General features: G+C 46.3%; 1 protein-coding gene across 2 annotated transcripts in view; it reads right to left on the reverse strand.

Moving 5' to 3' along the window:
• Positions 1-19,115, reverse strand: part of LOC125750311 (A disintegrin and metalloproteinase with thrombospondin motifs 2-like) — a 110,182-nt gene that overhangs the window by 14,114 nt on the left and 76,953 nt on the right. The window contains exons 5-13 of one of the 2 annotated variants that reach the window (XM_049027912.1): positions 14,803-14,886; positions 11,692-11,848; positions 10,818-10,923; positions 10,281-10,424; positions 9,163-9,295; positions 8,448-8,477; positions 7,471-7,584; positions 6,425-6,570; positions 2,284-2,459 (exon numbers count right to left, since the gene is read on the reverse strand). In XM_049027912.1, the coding sequence (XP_048883869.1) occupies positions 2,284-2,459; positions 6,425-6,570; positions 7,471-7,584; positions 8,448-8,477; positions 9,163-9,295; positions 10,281-10,424; positions 10,818-10,923; positions 11,692-11,848; positions 14,803-14,886 (1,090 nt within the window). The remainder of the gene's footprint in view (positions 1-2,283; positions 2,460-6,424; positions 6,571-7,470; positions 7,585-8,447; positions 8,478-9,162; positions 9,296-10,280; positions 10,425-10,817; positions 10,924-11,691; positions 11,849-14,802; positions 14,887-19,115) is intronic. The other variant, XM_049027913.1, reaches the window with a different exon arrangement.

Genomic DNA, 19,115 nt, shown 5'->3' on the forward strand with positions numbered 1-19,115 from the left:
CAGGCCGGGTTTCCTCTCTGTTTGTTCTTGTGTAACAGGCCGGGTTTCCTCTCTGTTTGTTCTTGTGTAACAGGCCGGGTTTCCTCTCTGTTTGTTCTTGTGTAACAGGCCGGGTTTCCTCTCTGTTTGTTCTTGTGTAACAGGCCGGGTTTCCTCTCTGTTTGTTCTTGTGTAACAGGCCGGGTTTCCTCTCTGTTTGTTCTTGTGTAACACGCCGGGTTTCCTCTCTGTCTCTGTTTGTTCTTGTATAACAGGGTAGGTTTCCCCTCTCTCTCAGTTACTGTGTCACAGGCTGGTTTCCTCTCCATCTCTCTGTGTTCATGTGTAATGGGCCAGGTTTCTCCTTCCTCCCTTTCTCTCTCTCTCTCTCTCTCTCTCTGCCAGAATGACTGCTGAGAGTGGGTGGAGTATGTGAGAGTACGCATTAACCACCTGTGGCTGGTGCGAGACTTCCGTGTTTTTTCCAACTTTTGCGTTTTCTGTGTTTCGACGATTGGTGTTCCTATGTGCTGCACAGTTATGCTTTCTTGTTTACTGCGACAGCATCCCATTTTGATGGGCGTGAGTTCTTTCGCTGCGGCACAGGGTCAGGTGTGAGACTGATCCCAAGGTAACTGTAGAGGACATCTTATTAGGTGCGGGAGAGCAGATGCGATAGTATTGTGTGAGCATTGCGTATGAATCTGGTAGTGGTAGAAATTGCATAGGACCTTTCCTGTTTTACTAGGGTCACCAGCAGGTCATTATGACTTTGATTGACCTGACGCCGGACATTTCTTTTAGGGTTCTTTGTGAGGGTAGGTCACACATGCTATATGCTAGTATGGGCAATTTGCGGTGTTTTAGGGGGGAGTCGTGGTCATAAGAGGATCATTTGTCTGCACAGGACGTGCCTACAAACATGTGGCACATATTGATCCTTCTGTGGAGGGGGGGGGACTGCCATTTTGTGAACAAGATGAAATTTTGGCGCATTTTATTTTTGCGGTGTGCAAGGCTTGGGACCGCATTCCTGCGCTGAAGGAGTGGTTTGGTGGGTTTGGGGCAGATTTCTGTGATAGTTTGCTTATTTATGGTTCAAGATGTGGGGAGCATGAGAAGGGTAAATTGTGAATGTTATGCTTTTTGGCGGTTCGGCTGACTTGGAAGAATACGCTGAGAGGGGCTGGATCGATGGACCCTACGTTCGTACTGGTGGGGTGGCAGTGATGAGACCTAGGGAGCAGCAAACATACTCTTTATTGACCCACGCACTGCAGGATTTCTCGACTGTATGGGGACAAGGGGTCAAGGTGAGGTGTCGCGTGAACTTGGTCAGGGCCTTGTGTTAAAATTGTGACGGTGCATGGCATTTCTGGCTTTCGTGGATTTGTGCAAAGTGTTTTTCTTGCGAGTATTTCACTGGTGTTGTTTGTGCTTTTGGGACAATAAAAGGATTTTAAAAGTCAAAGTCCCTATCAATAACAGGATGGGTTTGAGACGTCAGGCTCTATGGACAGACTTAGCCTCAAATGTTCCGATCAGTCGCGATAGCCTGAAGCTTCAGAGAATCTATTTGCGAAATAATAGCATGAGCATCAGCTAAAAATGGATTATTTGAAAGGCTGGTAGCTATTGGTATTTGAGGACTTTCACAAAGATGGATGGTTTGTGCAACAAGACAGACATTTTCCAACAGTACAGATGGTGTTATGGATATTCAGCGGTTAGAGTCCAGCGTGATGGACAGGGTGTGACGGACTTTCAGGTGATTATATTTCTCTCTGCCGCGTGTCACCTCACATATTTAAACCCCCTGGCATTATGAGTATCAAGACACTCGGGCAAGGAATCAGATTTGTCAAGCTACTTAATTCCTTAATAGTTTAATTAAGTTGATTACAGTGACAGTCAGCAGATGTGGTGGGAAAGTAAGGAAGAAGAGCAGACACTTGAGCTCTGGTGGAGGAAGGGATGACTGGGAATGAAGGATGGTGGCCTCTCTACCCAGCCGGTCTCATCGGAGTCGCTGAGGAGCCCTCCTTTGGACTCACTTGCACTCTTCCTGTCATACTTTACTTCTGCTGCTCGGAACCTCACACCAATGGTCACAGTATGAAACACACCAAGGCAAGCTAAGCTACCAGCTCTTAGCCACCACATGACCACTGCTGCTGGGACAAACATTACAGAAAAACGACAGCGGTCATCCCATGTAGGCCCTACTCATCCCCATCCCATTCCAACACCAACTGCAGTGAAGAACCTCCCACAGCACTGCCTCTGTTCACTCAGGGTACTTACGGTCTGAGTGCTCGAAGGGCAGCCAGTGGTGCCTGCTGTTCTGGTACTCAAACTTGGGGTCCCACATCCGGCATTGTTCCTCTCTGAAGTCGCTCATGGGATTAGGGCACTCCTCCGTGTTACACAGCTGGAACTCGTAGTTTGGACCGAAGCAGGTGCGTCCTCCATTTGCTGGGCTGTGATTGGGAGGGGTCAGAAGAACCAGGGAGTGAGGGGGCGTCAGTATTGTCAAAGACTGGCTTTTTGCCGGCAAAAATAAGTAAAAGCTTAAATAGATAATCGCTGTAATCGTTGGGCCTGATTTCGTGCTTATTTGATTAACTTGTCAGATTTAAGGTAGCCCAGTTTAATACAAATGGAATTTATATTCGGTCACTTATGTTCAGCCCAGACTACCTTAACTTCGACAAATTATCCGGCTAAGTAAAAAATCCTGCTACATGATACAGGCCCCTCCTCACCCTCTGAAAGTTAAAGACATTTTTTTATGACTGGGTTAATAACTGTTACCCCAGGCAGTGCTAGACCCTATTTAGGGGGGAATTAGCGCCCATCGTTTCTCTCAGCCCCTATAAAAATGTTGTCATTCTTTCCCAGATCCATTGAAACCCCATAAATCTAGCATAGCACAGCAGCACACTCTTCTTTGAATCCTCCCTTTTGATTTACAATTGCTTGGCTTGAACTGAATCTCACCGAGACACTAGTGAGAAGCTTCCTGAAAACTTTGCTCTTTAGTTCACAGAGGGAATGAGGCGTCGGTGAGGCTGCAGAAACATCAACTAACCGTGACACTAGTTGTACGAAAGGCGTTGCATATGCATATTTTTAAATTACGTCTATTGTATTACACATATATGTTGTACAACCCAGAAAGCAGTTGAGCCTAATCACTTTAAATACATATATATATCTTTTTGACAAATATCCTACATTCGCATTGAGGGCTCAGCCCTTTAAAGGTCAAATCCTGGAATCATCCTCGATGGCTGGGTACACCCTGTGTCATGGAATTGTGCAGAACATGAGTTCTCCGATAACTGTCTAATATCTATATAAATAAGTGGTGAAAATCATGCCAAATGTTACGTAATATTTGGAGAAATACTGATAATTTACCAAAATATGCACTTTTCCCACTCTGCCACTTTATTACGCAAACCTGTGCAATAACACTGAAAACAGTAGTTTAATAAAGGTGGTTATTGCAAAAACATAAATTTATAACAATGTTTACTTAGAAATGACAGCAACATCTATGCCGTAATGATTCATACATAGCAGTTGCCATAAATAAAGAGCTTATTTACTGATGGGCAGATATGACCAAGAAAACTCTTTGATCCACTGTCTTGGTTAGATTATGAATTTCTGTGGGTATCGTATTTGTCGCTTATGCTTAGAATAACAACCCACAGCTTGCCCTTTGAAGAGAACTGAGACACAAATATGTTGCTTGATGATGCTCCACAGGTTCTCAGTGGGATTCAGTTTGGGTCAAAATGCTGGCTGCTCCATCAAACGGCAATTTCTGAAGCCTGATTTCATGAAGTACTCTTCACTCTTTCTGGCAGCATGCGATGGAATGTTGTGACGCATGACCGTCGTTTGTCATCTTAATTCCAGCGGCTTACATTTGTAGCGTGGCACAAAGGTGTTGTTTGGAAATTCAATATAAGCATCCGCAGTCAAATTTACACCTACAGGTACTTGCCAGTGACTAATCAGCTTGCCCCCAATTATTCCAGCCCAAAACATCACACCGCCACCTCCTTCCTGGCATTTCAATCTGAGAGGACGAGGTTTGTAATTTCTGACGCGAGCCTTGCTCCATCTGTCAGGTCAAGTGCCCATTGGTGAAGTATTTGAGGTCACTGGGTGGTCTCTCTTCAACGGAGGTTGAAAATCTGACCTGGCGCGTTTTCCAAAGTGGCGGAGCATCCTACACCTTGATGGTCATCTCACTTTAGTGAGGCCATCTCACTTTTGGTGAGGTCAAATATATCTTTACTCTTGGCTAAGAGCTTTTCTGCTAGCATTTGATTGATGAGGAAGAATTTACATTGTGAGATAATTTTAACGATCTCCTTAACTGACCTTTTCGATTCTTCCACGTAAGTCTTGATGATAAGAAGCAATTACAAGGGACAATCTGCAATCACCTAAGTTATTAATGATTTAATGCCTACCCCTCTACAGGTAAATACAGCTCTGGAAAAATTAAGAGACCAGAGCCAAATTTTCAGTTTTACTCATTTCTTAATTTATGGGCATGTGCCTGTGTAAAATACACATTATTTTTCTTTGCAAACTGTAGCCTGGCTCTTCCCTGCATCTCATCAATGAAGGGCTTCTTCCTTGCATTATGGGTCTTCAGCCTTACTTCTAGGAGCCTGTTATGTTCCCCTTCCTTTTTGAAGGTCACTTGAGGTCATCCTCAGAATTATGAGGCACTGCCGGATAAGTTGACGGTCACCTCTGACATTAGAAAGTTCCTTCTGCCCTCTCTCTGGCTAGATTTTCATTATTTCCAGCATCTACTGCTTCACTTTGCTTTTGTGTAATGCAGTCATAGAAACGTCGAGCCTGGTAGAAACCTGCCGTGCAGTGTAGCCTTCTGCCAGTAGATCCAAGATTAAACCAGGATTTAAAAATGCAGATTTAAAAAAAAAATAGAGTGGTAATTTTTTCCAGAGTATGTCATGCATCCTGTAGTGACCGAACGAACGACATCACGAGTGCAAGCGGCCGAAATGGGTTTCCTCCGCAGGGTGGCTGGGCTCTCCCTTAGAAAGAGGGTGAGGAGCTCAGTCATTCGGGAGGGACTCAGAGTAGAGCCGCTGCTCCTCCGCATTGAGAGGAGCCAGATGAGGTGGCTCGGGTATCTGATTAGGATGCTTCCTGGACACCTCCCTGGTGAGGTGTTCCGGGCATGTCCCACTGGGAGAAGGCCCCGGGGAAGACCCAGGACACGCTGGAGGGACTATGTCTCTCGGCTGGCCTGGGAACGCCTCGGAATTCCCCCGGAGGAGCTAGATTAAGTGGCCAGGGAGAGGGAAGTCTGGGTTTCCCTGCTGAGACTGCTGCCCCCGCAACCCGACCTCGGATTCAGCGGAAGATAATGGATGGATAGATGTCATGCATCCTGTAATATTTGCTTTGCTGACAAATATACACAACCTGCTTAATAGCATGGCCCAATTGTGGGGAAAATGCACAAGCGCATCAATGAAATTCTCACAGATGAAGCAGAGAACTGCCATCAGTGTCACTGCAAAGCAGAACAAAGTAAGAACTCCAAAAACCTTTCCGTAAAATAGCGTGACACATACTGTATGTGTCCCATTTGAAGTAAAAAAAAAATATGACATTACTGTAACTTTCATTACCTTTCAGAAGCTTGACTCTCATGACACCTTACAACTTTTGTCATGCAACTTTTAAGACTTTGGCTCCTTTAATTAGAAATGAGTTTTCTTTTTAAATTAACAGCTAGAAGTAAAGGTAGGCAGAACATAATGGCCTGTCATGGGAAGTGAAGAGTGCTCTGTCCTGAGATGTGACATTCGACCTGCCACTGGACCTTCTGTGCGACGGTTCCTGCACCAGCCACATACCTAAATATTTAACATTTAGCTGCCAGTCGAGTTCAGGTCATGGTTCAACCAGTCTAAATATTTCAAGGACTCCAATGCTTTTTGAGATCTCAACTGGAAATGAATCTTAAAGAATATTTTAAACCTAAAAAATATACCGCCATGTGTCTAATCATAAATTACCACCATACATTATATTTGCCTCAATTATTTAATAGTTGATAAGTATTAAACAGATTTGACATTTAAATCAGCATTTATAATGGCCCATGAAACCAGTTTAATTATGAATTGCCACCAGCAACGGGGGGGGGAGGGGGGGTGCTTGAGCACCTGCCCCATTTGCACAAGAAATTGAAAGTGCCACTCTTGTGTGTCCTAAGTGCTCCTTTGTGAATTTTACTGAGGAGAATCTCCATTGAGCTCGACGAACTTTACATGGCTCTTGAAAAGACTCTTTGGCCCTGACCAGCTCTCCAAGACCACTCAGGGCCACTACTGGCCTGCAGTGGCAGACAAAGGGCACCCCGAAGCCCAGCACTCACATTGGATTGTCGCATTCTCTGGTCCTGAATCTCACACCCCCTCCGCATGTTCGGGAGCAGGACCCAAACTTGCTCCACATGCCCCAGTTGCCGTCTTGCTTCAGGACGTCTGGTGTCAGCCAGATGCAGTGACCCTTGAAACAGTGCTGGGAGGTGGGAGAGACGCCGTTCCATTAGGTTATGTGCAGCAGGAGAACATCTCAGGTGGCTTAGGAGAAAACAGGACTGATTTAGAGTCACTGAGTGTAATTGCTGGGAAAGTGTGTCGCTGCAGATATGTCTATAAGCGTTTCCAGTGGGACTGGGCCATATTGCAAAACATTTAATTGTAATGATTTTTTCAAACGATATCGATAATTCTCACAATATTTCTTTACTTCACTGCCCCATATGTGCTTAAAATTCCCTTAGAATTGCCCGTAAATAAACTGAGATTATGAAAAAGGTGACAGACTGAATGGACTGCAAAGTGAAATCTAATTTTAATAAGTCATCCATAAATACATTTTTGTTGTAGGGCATAACACTAGAAAAATAGCAATAGTACTTTTTTTTCCCCAGTGACTGCCTCGCTGTTCGTTCCAGGGAAAGGGTTTGACTAGGGTTACATGATATGCCCTAAATATTATACAATATTTTCAGAGATTTTCATAATATCAATGTTTATCACAATATTCTAAAATTCATATGCAGAAAACAGAAATATGACAAATTGTTTTACTAATAGTTACAGAGAATGTGACAGGTACAATGATAAATTATGCCAAATTATAACTTGATGGAATTTCTGTAAAAAACAGCGCAGTATAACTGCTAATTATGCATGAAAACAAGTGTTTAGGCTGTATCGTGATATTAAAAATGATGACAATATCATAATCACCATACGATATTTTATCAATTTATTGCCCAGCCCTAGTTAGCAGAGAGCAGAAGTGTGTTATCATGGATGCGTGCAGCTGTTCACATAGGTCAGTGATAGTGTGGGAGAGAATAAGGTTAACTGCATATTTCAGCTTCAGCCTTGGGGGGGGGGGGGGGGGTACCTTCCCAGGTGCACACATGGTGCCATCGATGGGCGGGCCCTTCTTGGTCTTACAGAAGAATGGGTTGTCAGGGTGGCTGCACCACAGCTGTTTGCAGGGATCAAAGGTGCGGTACTGGAGGGAAGAGAGGCAGCCTTGTTCTCACACTGGCAGACCTAAGATGCACCCTGAGACCCATATTAACACGGCACTGGCACTGCGAAGTACGCAAGATCGACACCAGAGAGTGCTACAGGACTGGACAAAAATACAGGTATATCATACACAGAAACATCACAGTCTAACCCATTTGAACATACAACCACATGGCTCTGTTTCAGTAAGCTACAGGAAGCCAATGCATGCAGATGAGGAATGGAGAAGACTCTGGTATGGCGATACTGATATGGCTTCTTGGATGTACAATGGACAGTGAAGGGGCAATAAAACAGTGGACCAGGAGGAGGTCCATGCTAAAAGGGCCACCTACTCGCCTCTCCTTGGGATGAGGTCTCCCCTCAACCAGCAATACTGCTGGTGCACTGACTGGAGGTGTTCCACAAGTCTCACACCGGGACCGCCGCTCATAATGTCAGCTCAGGAAGCTGACCGACAAGAACTGCAGGATCCCAAAACCTCGGCACCTGAGAGTGCATCTACTGTATATGCCATCAACTCTGACCTACATATGTAGCCGTGTGGACCACTGGCTTGCATGAACAGGAATTCTGCCTTGAAAACAGCAGCTGATGAACTATGAGCTAGAGGCGTATAGTCATAATAGCTTGTGCACAGAATGAGGATGCAGCCCTAGGCGGCGCTGTGGAAGTGCCACAGTGTCTAGAATCCTGCAGAACGTGTGGCCAATGGCAATGGAAGTAACGGAAAACGAAATACGCAATGGAAGAAAACACTGAAAGAAAGAACGATAATATAGATATCGATAAGTAAAAAACAAGGGGGGGGGGGCCACAGCGTTCCGGAGGGTGTTGACTTACCTGTGTTCCTGATTGGCCCACCTTTTGCAGCTAAGAGAATGGTTTGACAAGAGAATAAAGCATAGCATTCCAACTGGCATTCTGCGCAAGGCACAAGAGTTTATCTAGAAGGTGCGTTCTGCCTCAGCTGTGATTGTCGCTCAGCTGTGTTCAGCCCCTCTGTGTTTACCCATCAACGCCCTGACAGTTACAGAAACAGCCCAGCTACATGCGTCTCTATGGGTTCTGTTCCTGTTTTTTGGGAAGGAGAAGGCGAACGCTGTGATGCAAATGTGTTTCTTGCTTTTTCCTCTCTTGTGCCATTGGACAGTGTATACATGCGACATTTAAAATTCCACGTGCTCATTCTCCATCGCCCCGTGCTGGATGGCTCCACAGTGCACCTCTCAGACCCTCATTAAAAGTTACGCACACATACCCCGAAGGCATACTTACATAGGTATTTATACATCTACAAATGTTTGGCCATAGATAGGTCTAGAATGAAGTACTAGGAAATTTAAAACATGCAATTAACATTCTTTGTATATCAATGTCATGCAGCCTTGTCAATGCAAGGGAGAAACTCTGTCGTTGTCTATAGGTTTAAATAGGTCAGTACACCATTTCGGATTAGACCACATATTGTTTACTGAATGAGGTGGAGTAAAAAAGAGGGGGTGGAGCTTTAAAGTCCACACCAGGTAGTGAGGGGGGGGGGGTGTTGGGGACTCACCGCGGTGCACATCATGTAGCCGGCACCAAAATCAAAGCGGCACTGCTCGTTCATAGAGTAATGGATCCCAGGCAGCCGTGGCAGCGATGGCCAGTCGTGGTCAAAGGGGTCATCGCGGAGACAGTCGTAGGAGCTGTTAGAAGGAGTGTGAGCTACGTTTTAGCTGCAGGCCACCAGCAAACCAGTTTCAGTGATTCAGTCAGCTCTACTGCATAACAAACTGGATCAGTAACAGAAAGGCTAATGGTTTGAGGCTGGACTGAATGTACAAAGTACATAATATGTTGCGGTAAATGTTTAGCTGAATGTAAATGATAAAATAACTAAGAAAAAAATTAACTTGGCTACCACTAGGGGTAGCATTACAGAAGAGGTGAAAGATTGAAGAATTTTGGTGAATACAGAAAATAAGACAAAGTTATGGGAGACAGAGAAAGGATGTGGATAAAAAAGGAGGGTTTTATATGACAGATGTGGGGTGAGGGGTTAATATACTAGAGAAGGGGCGTGACTTAAAGTGAGGGGTTAATATACTAGAGAAGGGGCGTGGCTTAAAGTGAGGAGTTACTATACTAGAGAAGGGGCGTGGCTCACAGTGAGGGGTTAATATACTAGAAAAGGGGCGTGGCTTAAAGTGAGGGGTTAATACACTAGAGAAGGGGTGTGGCTTAAAGTGGGGTTACTATACTAGAGAAGGGGCGTGGCTTAAAGTGGGGTTAATATACTAGAGAAGGGGTGTGACTTAAAGTGAGGGGTTAATATACTAGAGAAGGGGCGTGGCTTAAAGTGAGGAGTTACTATACTAGAGAAGGGGCGTGGCTCACAGTGAGGGGTTAATATACTAGAAAAGGGGCGTGGCTTAAAGTGAGGGGTTAATACACTAGAGAAGGGGTGTGGCTTAAAGTGGGGTTACTATACTAGAGAAGGGGCGTGGCTTAAAGTGGGGTTAATATACTAGAGAAGGGGTGTGGTTTAAAGTGAGGGGTTACTATACTAGAGAAGGGGCGTGGCTTAAAGTGAGGGGTTAATATACTAGAGAAGGGGCGTGGCTTAAAGTGAGGGGTTAATATACTAGAGAAGGGGTGTTGCCTAAAAGGAGGGACTCGGGATTGACTCACTGCAGGTAGCGGCCGAGCTCCTGCTGGCTGCAGCGGGACCAGTGGAAGCGGTGGAAGGCAGCTTGCACCAGTGGGGCCATTATGCTCCCCATGTGCACCTCATCCCCACAACGGTTCCCCTGGCCATCGTGCTCCATGCCCAGCCTGTGATGGGGACAAACAACGTGTGTATCTGCATCTGTCTCCAGGGAAATGTATGATGCTGTGTATAGACATGACACACTGGACATACATGTGTGAATGCCAAACGTATAGCAAGTATGTATATTTCTCTGTGTAAATTAATATGCAGGTATTATTTCTCAAAATTCTGAGGAAAGATCCCCGGAGAAATAGTTACCAATAAACTTTGGGGCATCTGGTCAGAACAAATGCATTTTATTTGTTATGAGTTTCCATTTTTCTTTTCTTTTTGGCTGGGGGATGGTAATAATTAATAACATGTTGGTAATCCGCCTACAGACAGCAATGCAAACGTGTGTGTGTGTGTGAGTGAGTGTGCTTCTTGGAGAAATGACAGAATTCCATGACACTCACACATGCCCGGTCTCGTGTGCCACGACAAAGGCGGAGGAGAAGCCATCCTCGTGGTTTAGGGTACAGCTCCGAACAGGGTGGCACATGCCAGTAACGGGGGCATACCCTGAGAGAGGGAGGAACGTGGGGTGAGGTGTGGTTGGGGGCCAGTGCTGATTCTGATGTCTGAGAACAAACAGGGCACTGGCATGCTAGCATGCTACCATGTCCATCATTATTATTAAGCATTATCATCGTCATCACTGTCATCAATCAAAATCGCCATCGCCATCATCATCATCATCATCATCATCATCATCATCATCACTCTCATCATCAATATCATCATCAATCATCATCATCATCATCACTCTCATCATCAATATCATCATCATCATCATCACTCTCATCATCAATATCATCATCAATCATCATCATCATCATCATCATCACTCTCATCATCAATATCATCATCATCATCATCACTCTCATCATCAATATCATCATCAATCATCATCATCATCATCACTCTCATCATCAATATCATCATCAATCATCATCATCATTCTCATCATCATCATCACTCTCATCATCATCATCATCGCCATCATTACTCTCGTCATCATCCATCATCATTATCACCACCCTTATCATCATCACTCTCATCACCATCATCATCAGCTTCATCACGATCATCATTAACATATTTCTTGTATCCTTTTGCAAGCCTAGTGTGCTTATCAATGCTCTTACCCCGACATGCTACTAACAACCCCCCTGTGATGCTTTTTAAAAGCCTCTGAGGTAGCTGCTGCATAAAGGTGCATGAGGCTCTCACACCTGCATCTATGTGTGGCCACCTAATGGGGGTGGGGGATTTGCATGCACATCCTACCCTGCATGCCCGTGGGGCCGAACTCCTGGCGGGTAAGGAAGATGGCGTGGTCGTGGTACTCGGCGTCGCCCGTGTCCTGCTTCTGTTGCATGAAGGCCCAGCGGCAGACATTCTCCAGGCTCTGAGACGGGTTCCCCAGCTCGATCAGGCTCTTAGACTGGACAGTGGGAAGACATCCCATCACCAAGTGACACCAGGCTGGCGTAACCGGGCAAACAGACCCGTCTGTGGCATTGCGTCATTGCTGAACGATAAACGAATGGTGGGGTCATTTCTGTTTCAAACGAAAACGTCTATGGTATTAGCAAATAAAAGGAAACAGCTGCAGAAAGAGAATGTTGCTTCTGGATGGGCCAGGAATGCTACAGCGTGAGAGATGTCTTCCAGATGTTCGTCTGAAAAACTCCTTCCATCGCCAACTCTTAAGAAAACCGTTCAGATTAGCACATCCCTAATGCTAGTGCTGCCAATACTTGTACATTCCTGCCAGCAGGTGGTGCTGCTGCAGAGACAAACAGCCGTACGGTGGGCCGTGGATGTCAGTGGGGCCCAGACGCCCTGACACAAACACACTCTGGCATTTGTGTATTCCCTCCCGCCCGCTCGCAGACAAACACAAAAACAAACAGATGCACATACAAATCAACTGTTCCCCTGCCACAAGAAAATGTATTAAATTTAAAATAAAAAAATGTTTTTACTGGCAGGAAGCATATTTGGTAAATATTGCCAATGCATAAATATTAAGAACTACTCTGGACACAAACATAAATACTTATTCATCTGTCTTTGTCACACAAACACACAGGTGTACTTTGGTGTATTTTCCAAGATGCTGAGAGCACCATCATGCTAATCCCCGCAGCTGACGTGAAGCGAGGTCGTCGCGACCAGATGTACAGGTTCTCCCCAGTGTAAAAATGATGTAAGAGGTGCTTGCGGTCGCGGTACTAATAGACAAGCTGTTGGCGGACTATGATGTTGCCAAGGTGATTGAGGGTGATGGACAGCCAAGTCCAGGGTGGCATGCAGATTGGGGGCAGGCAAGGGCTGCAGGGTGGGGAGGTGTCTGTGCCCTTGGGAACAAGCTGATTGGCCTGTCAGGGATGCTTGCAGCTTCCCCTTTTAGCATGGTATGTGCCAGGTGTCAGTGTGCTGTAATATTACCCACAATCCTCTACAGCTGTTCACAGACTAGCTCCCACACAGCAGACCCAGTGGTCCTCCACACACTGAGAGTGGTCTTTCTGGTGAATTGTATTCCAAAAAAAAAAACAAAAAACAAATGGAGTTGCATGAACTTGCAAGGCTTGCATGCAAAACTGCCGATGGTATCTACTGTATATATACTGAACAAAAATATAAACGCAACACTCTTGTTTCTGCTCCCATTTTTCATGAGATGGACTTAAAGACCTACAATTCATTCCAGATACACAATATTACCATTTCTCTCAAACATTTCTCACAAATCAGTCTAAATGTGTGATAGTGAGCACTTCTGCTTTGCTGAGATAATCCATCCCACCTCACAGGTGTGCCACATCAAGATGCTGATCTGACATCATGGGTAGTGCACAGGTGTACCTTATACTGCCCACAATAAAAGGCCACCCTGGAATGTGCAGTTTTTTGCTTTATTGGGGGTCTGGGGACTCAGAACCGGTCAGTATCTGGTGTGACCACCATTTGCCTCATGCAATGCAACACATCTTCTTCGCATAGAGTTTATCAGATTGTCAATTGTGGCCTGTGGAATGTTGGTCCACTCCTCTTCAATGGCTGTGCGAAGTTGTTGGATATTAGTGGGAACTGGTACACGCTGTCGTATACGCCGGTCAAGCACATCCCAAACATGCTCAACGGGTGACATGTCCGGTGAGTATGCTGGCCATGCAAGAACTGGGACATTTTCAGCTTCCAAGAACTGTGTACAGATCCTTGCAACATGGGGCCGTGCATTATCTGTCTGAGTGGCTGGTCTCAGACGATCTTGGAGGTGAACCTGCTGGATGTGGAGGTCCTGGGCTGGTGTGGTTACACGTGGTCTGCGGTTGTGAGGCCGGTTGGATGTACTGCCATATTCTCTGAAACGCCTTTGGAGACGGCTTATGGTTGAGAAATGAACATTCAATGCACGAGCAACAGATCTGGTTGACATTCCTGCTGTCAGCATGCCAATTGCACGCTCCCTCAATGCTTGTGGCATCTGTGGCATTTTGCTGTGAGACAAAACTGCACATTCCAGGGTGGCCTTTTATTGTGGGCAGTATAAGGTACACCTGTGCACTACCCATGATGTCAGATCAGCATCTTGATGTGGCACACCTGTGAGGTGGGATGGATTATCTCAGCAAAGCAGAAGTGCTCACTATCACTCATTTAGACTGATTTGTGAGAAATGTTTGAGAGAAATGGTAATATTGTGTATCTGGAATGAATTGTAGATCTTTAAGTCCATCTCATGAAAAATGGGAGCAAAAACAAAAGTGTTGCGTTTATATTTTTGTTCAGTGTATATACACACACACACATATCAGCAGTGGAGGCTCTCGTTTTCGGAGTCACAGCAAGAAGAGTCAAACAGACAAAATAATTCGCCTCAAGCACAGAATTATTAATGAACAAAGCGGGGATATCATTGATTGGATGACTTTATTGGGCTCTGTGGAATGTTCTGTTCTTTTTGGCTGACTGGGGGCACGCTGACTGCAAAACATCAGCATTCTGTTAGCTCTGGCACTGAACTGTAAAGGCGCGCGACATTAAAAACGCTCTCCTGGGATCCCCATGCTTTTAGTTCCCCTTTCACTCCAGTCCAATGGAACCGGAAGCTGTCAATCTCAGTGAGGAGCTGTGTGAGTGTGGAAGGAGGCGGAAGGACTTCGGATTGAGTATACGTGTTAAGCTCAAAAAGAACACTTTTTGATAACCTTGAATAAAGGTTGAAGAAATCACGTAATACAAGGGACGATTTAACATTGCAATTCTGGCCCCTGCGGTTGTCTGGGGACTGCTGACCTTTGGCGGTACTGCAGTGGAGGTACAAGGTCGAGCTGACATCCAATGGAGTGCCACCAAATACAACCCCTCCCTAACATGCCCACCTACCTTCCCATATCCAAGCATGATGATCCTCACCAGGACGACGTTGATCCGGGCGCCCAGTGACTGGTCATGGTAAATCTCATTCACCTGCAGGCACATGAGAGGAGAAGAACCGGCGTAAAAGAGAGGGCAGCATGGTCCTCATGTCATCTAGCAGATATTGGAAAGCTGACATTAGAACCACAAAGCTGCTGGTTCAAATAAAAAAAAAAACTTGTCCTGGAAGGGCTCAAGATCTAGTAGACTTAAAACATCTATAGATCTGAGCGGTGAGTCTAGACGGGTTCTAAATCTAGGAGGTGAATCTAGAATGGCTTCTGGAGAGGTTCTTCTGTACTTCCTTGCGTAAAAGAATGTTACAGACACAAAAATAGTATTTTCTCAAAACATCACGGTTCCCCTCATTCAAGTCCCTGCAAAGCTCAGACTTATCTGGTTCCCATCATGAGGTCAAACTGGGACCCCATGGGGACCCCAAACTAGCACAAGTGCTTGACGGAAGGACAGAGACCCACCCCCCAAATTCCACGCTGTCTGTGTGAAGAGGCACAAGCAAAGCGTATGCTGCTGTCACCCCCATAGATCTGTGATGTGTGGGGGGGGGGGGGTGGTCCTTGCAGGGCACGGAATGACCAAAGTGGTCAGATTAGATGCCTTTGCTTGTAGAGCGCTGTCACCCAATGAGTCTGCCATTACCTGGGAGCATCAGCTCAGCGATAGCATTGGTAACAAGGGGCTTCTGGCGGTGCGGCCTACTGAGACTGAGACTGAGACTGAGACTGTCGCCGCATCGTGCTGTGGCAGCAGTGGGTGACAATTACTGTCAAAATATTCTGCCAAATCCGTCTTATTCTTTCCTCTCCCTCATGTGCATATTTTATTTCTTTATTTTGCTTTCTTAGCCCTCCTCCATATGAAAGGAACAGCAAAGCTGGAAAAAATAAAAAATAAAACTTCAACTTGGCAGAAGTACAAGTTTTATCCATTGAGAAGCTCGCCGCCAACCCCAGTGTATTGCTCACTAAGTGATTTCCACGACGGCGGACGAGCAGTAATTTCTGGATATGAGAAACCTGCCTAGTTTAGCGAGTCGCAATGCCCGCTCCATGTCAGAGCTACTCCACCCAACATCCATCCAGCTTTCAACCGCTCATTCACTGCAGGTCGTGTTGAGCCTGGGGGGTCCCTGGGGGACACGGCAGGGGACAATCTGGGTAGGATGGCAGTGTAGGGCGCACACTCATGAACACAAGCCATCTGAGGCTGGGACCTCCACATACAGTACAGGGAGGAGGGAATCAAATCACGTTTCACACCTCCAACCCTCTAGCTTTGTTGATGTTCCTCACCATCAACATACAATGTTCACTGTGCTGCACAAGACCTGCTTGGCTTTCACCACATCTACCTGGTCAGCACACATACGACTTCTGTACACGTCTCTCATACCAGTGCTCCCGCTGTCATTGTCACTGTGCACCTATCCATCTCATCCTCCCCCCGACACTTCATTTAGCTTTTAAAAGCTGCAAGATACGCTGTCGTTATTCAGGATCCCGATCACTCATTGGTCAGATGTTTTCAAGGCCTCCCTAATTTGCTGCTCTTCTGCCCAATCGAATCCCAGCTGCCATTCTTCAGGCTGCATCTCTACTAGGGCTTCGACCGGAGTCTCTTTACCGATTTAACTATGGGAAACTGGCCCTGCTGAACCATGGGAACCTTCGGAGAAGAAAAAAAAGTGGGAAAAAAATCGAGTTAAGTGGCGCGACAGAGGTAGACAAATTGGTACAGGAGTTCAGACGGGGTGTCCTCGGTGTCTGTGCGAGCCAGTTAATGAGGCAGGGGGATGTAAACATAGGCCCCGATAATGAGATGGCTGACCAGCGCGCAACAGGGAGGGGTGGAGCAGCAGCCCGGCACTCTCGCTTATACACCCGCGGACAGCCAGAGAGAGACAATTCCACGTCCTCTTTGTTTTCATATCCTCGCTGAAGTTTCTTGGTCATTCTGTGGCGGAGCTAGTTGCTAGGCAACCACCAAACTTCAGGGGGAGGGGCTGCGGAGCTGTGGCTGCCACTCCCGTGCCCTAGGCTGACTTCCCAAGGACCAGTCGAGTTACTTCCTTTGGCTGCCGATGAGCTTCCAGAGGAAGTGCTTACAAAGCGGCCCAGGTCTGTTCGTCGGTTGTTTTGTTTACTTGACATCCATCTGCTTGACCTCAACCCCCCGCTGTTAACCTGGCACAGGAATCGGCTACAGAGGTTCTGGATGGGACCATGCAGAGCCCGGGGACCTGCCGGCTATTTCCAGTACATAAGAAGTCAAGCATGCTCCCCGATGGGGGTGGGTCGCAGGAGCAGAGGACGAGATGTGGGTCATCAGCTGAGAAGCTCCTGTGAAGTGATATCCGACCACTAGGAGGGCGGACTCGTGCTGTCACGGGGGGGGGTAACCCAATAGCCAATTAACATGCTGGTTTGCCGGCAACATGTACAGTAACCTGAAGAAGCACAGCCCCCTGCCCTCCATTTGTATTTCCGCTCCGCACCTAGGCTCCCCAAAGCAACCTCGCTCCCCCAGTGAACCTCTGTGCCGTTAGCTCTCCCCTGCCTCTGTTGCCCAGCTCCCCACATCACTCTATCCCTTCCTCTTGTCTCCCCTCCCTCCCTGACAGCCCTCTTCTTCCTTCCGCCGTCTGTCTCTCTGCCTCCTTTATTATTATTTTATTTCCTTTTTCGCCCGTGTGCTTTAATGACTAGAGCCACACAGCTCTCATTAGTGAGCTTACACCCCCCCCCCCCCGCTACCCCCACCCTCTCATCAGCGGTCTTCTGCAGGGGTCTGAGTGGCCATCATTATTTTGGTTCCACCCGACAGGTGACTAATGGAAGCCTAGAGGTTGGCGAGTCAGAAAGTCATTAATATCAGATTAATAATGCAAAGCGGTTCTGTGCTGCGGCTGATCCGCTGGGGGGGGGGGGGGGGGGGCGTGGAGGAGCCGCGGAAGCGAGAGAAGAGGGTGAAAATAGACAAAGAATCGGGAGGAATGATGTACATTAAGTCTAAAAGGTCACCAAGAAAGGTGCCTGTGAGCAGGGGCGTCGGAGGGGCACGGATGCCCCAGCAGATTCAGGGAGCCTAGAATTTAACAGGGGCCCTTGATTACGTTGGATTATAAAGAAGGCAGGGGGCCCCCAAGGTGACATTTTGTCAGGGGGCCCAGAAAGCCTAGCTGCTCCTGTGCCCCTTAGATTACCGGTGTAATATACACTTGCTCTCACCTTCAGACTGACAGGTGGGATACCCCTCAGACATGAATATCTCTTTAAGGACCTTAGATTTAAAGGGAAGTGCTACTACAGGAAGTGGATCCTTGATGGAGGAAAGTCAAATAGTAGAGTTTTGAGTCTGTATACGGGAGAATCATTTGGACAGCTTCTCCACTGTGTCATCTGTCTGGGTTTAGTGCTGCTGTTTCGTACCATCATTCTCGGTTGTCACTGTCACCCGTTCGTTCGTCATTGGACCTGTACACACACAATCAACCATTTATCCCCGCCGGATGACACTGCGCTCATTCTCTTCATCATTCGTGCAGCGCTTGTTCCCATTCCCTTTCCTGTGCTTAGAAAACACACAGGAAGAAAGCAGGCAGGAAGAACACTATGGTAATAAGAGGCAGAGGAAATGGATGAGAGAGAGATGGAGAAAGAGACAGACCTTCATTTGCAAAAATGACATCTAAGATTTCTATAAGGACAACGTGCAACAGGAAGTGCACAAGGTGTTGCTGTATATTGGAAATATATATATATATATATATATATATATATATATATATATATATATATATATATATATATATATGTGTGTATATATATGTGTGTATATATATATATATATATATATATATATAAAATGAATACAGAAGACAAAATGAGGCCACTGCAAGCACTGGAGAACAGTTACATTTGCAGAGAATCAATTATTACCCCTATCAAGGATTTAACAATTACTTTACAGGCCAAAGATCAGCAGGCTGGATTTTCACTGAGGGAGGGAGCAGCACTCTCAGACACTGTTACTCCTCTGCCCCCCATTTCCGCTCTCTGGCTCCGGTGGCGGGTGGGTATAGCCGTGAAGACGAACACATCGGGGAAGTTTCACTCTGGCTCGGGTGTTACTCAAGGCGGCAGCTTGCACACGCTATAAACATTCAATTAGAAAGTCAGACGGTGACCGCGCCAGGCGGATATTAACCTGCAATTGCATAATCCACGCGTCATGCTGCTCCTAAAGCTCAAACAGATTTT

Source organism: Brienomyrus brachyistius, chromosome 10, assembly GCF_023856365.1.
Source record: "Brienomyrus brachyistius isolate T26 chromosome 10, BBRACH_0.4, whole genome shotgun sequence".
NCBI classification, from domain to species: domain Eukaryota; kingdom Metazoa; phylum Chordata; class Actinopteri; order Osteoglossiformes; family Mormyridae; genus Brienomyrus; species Brienomyrus brachyistius.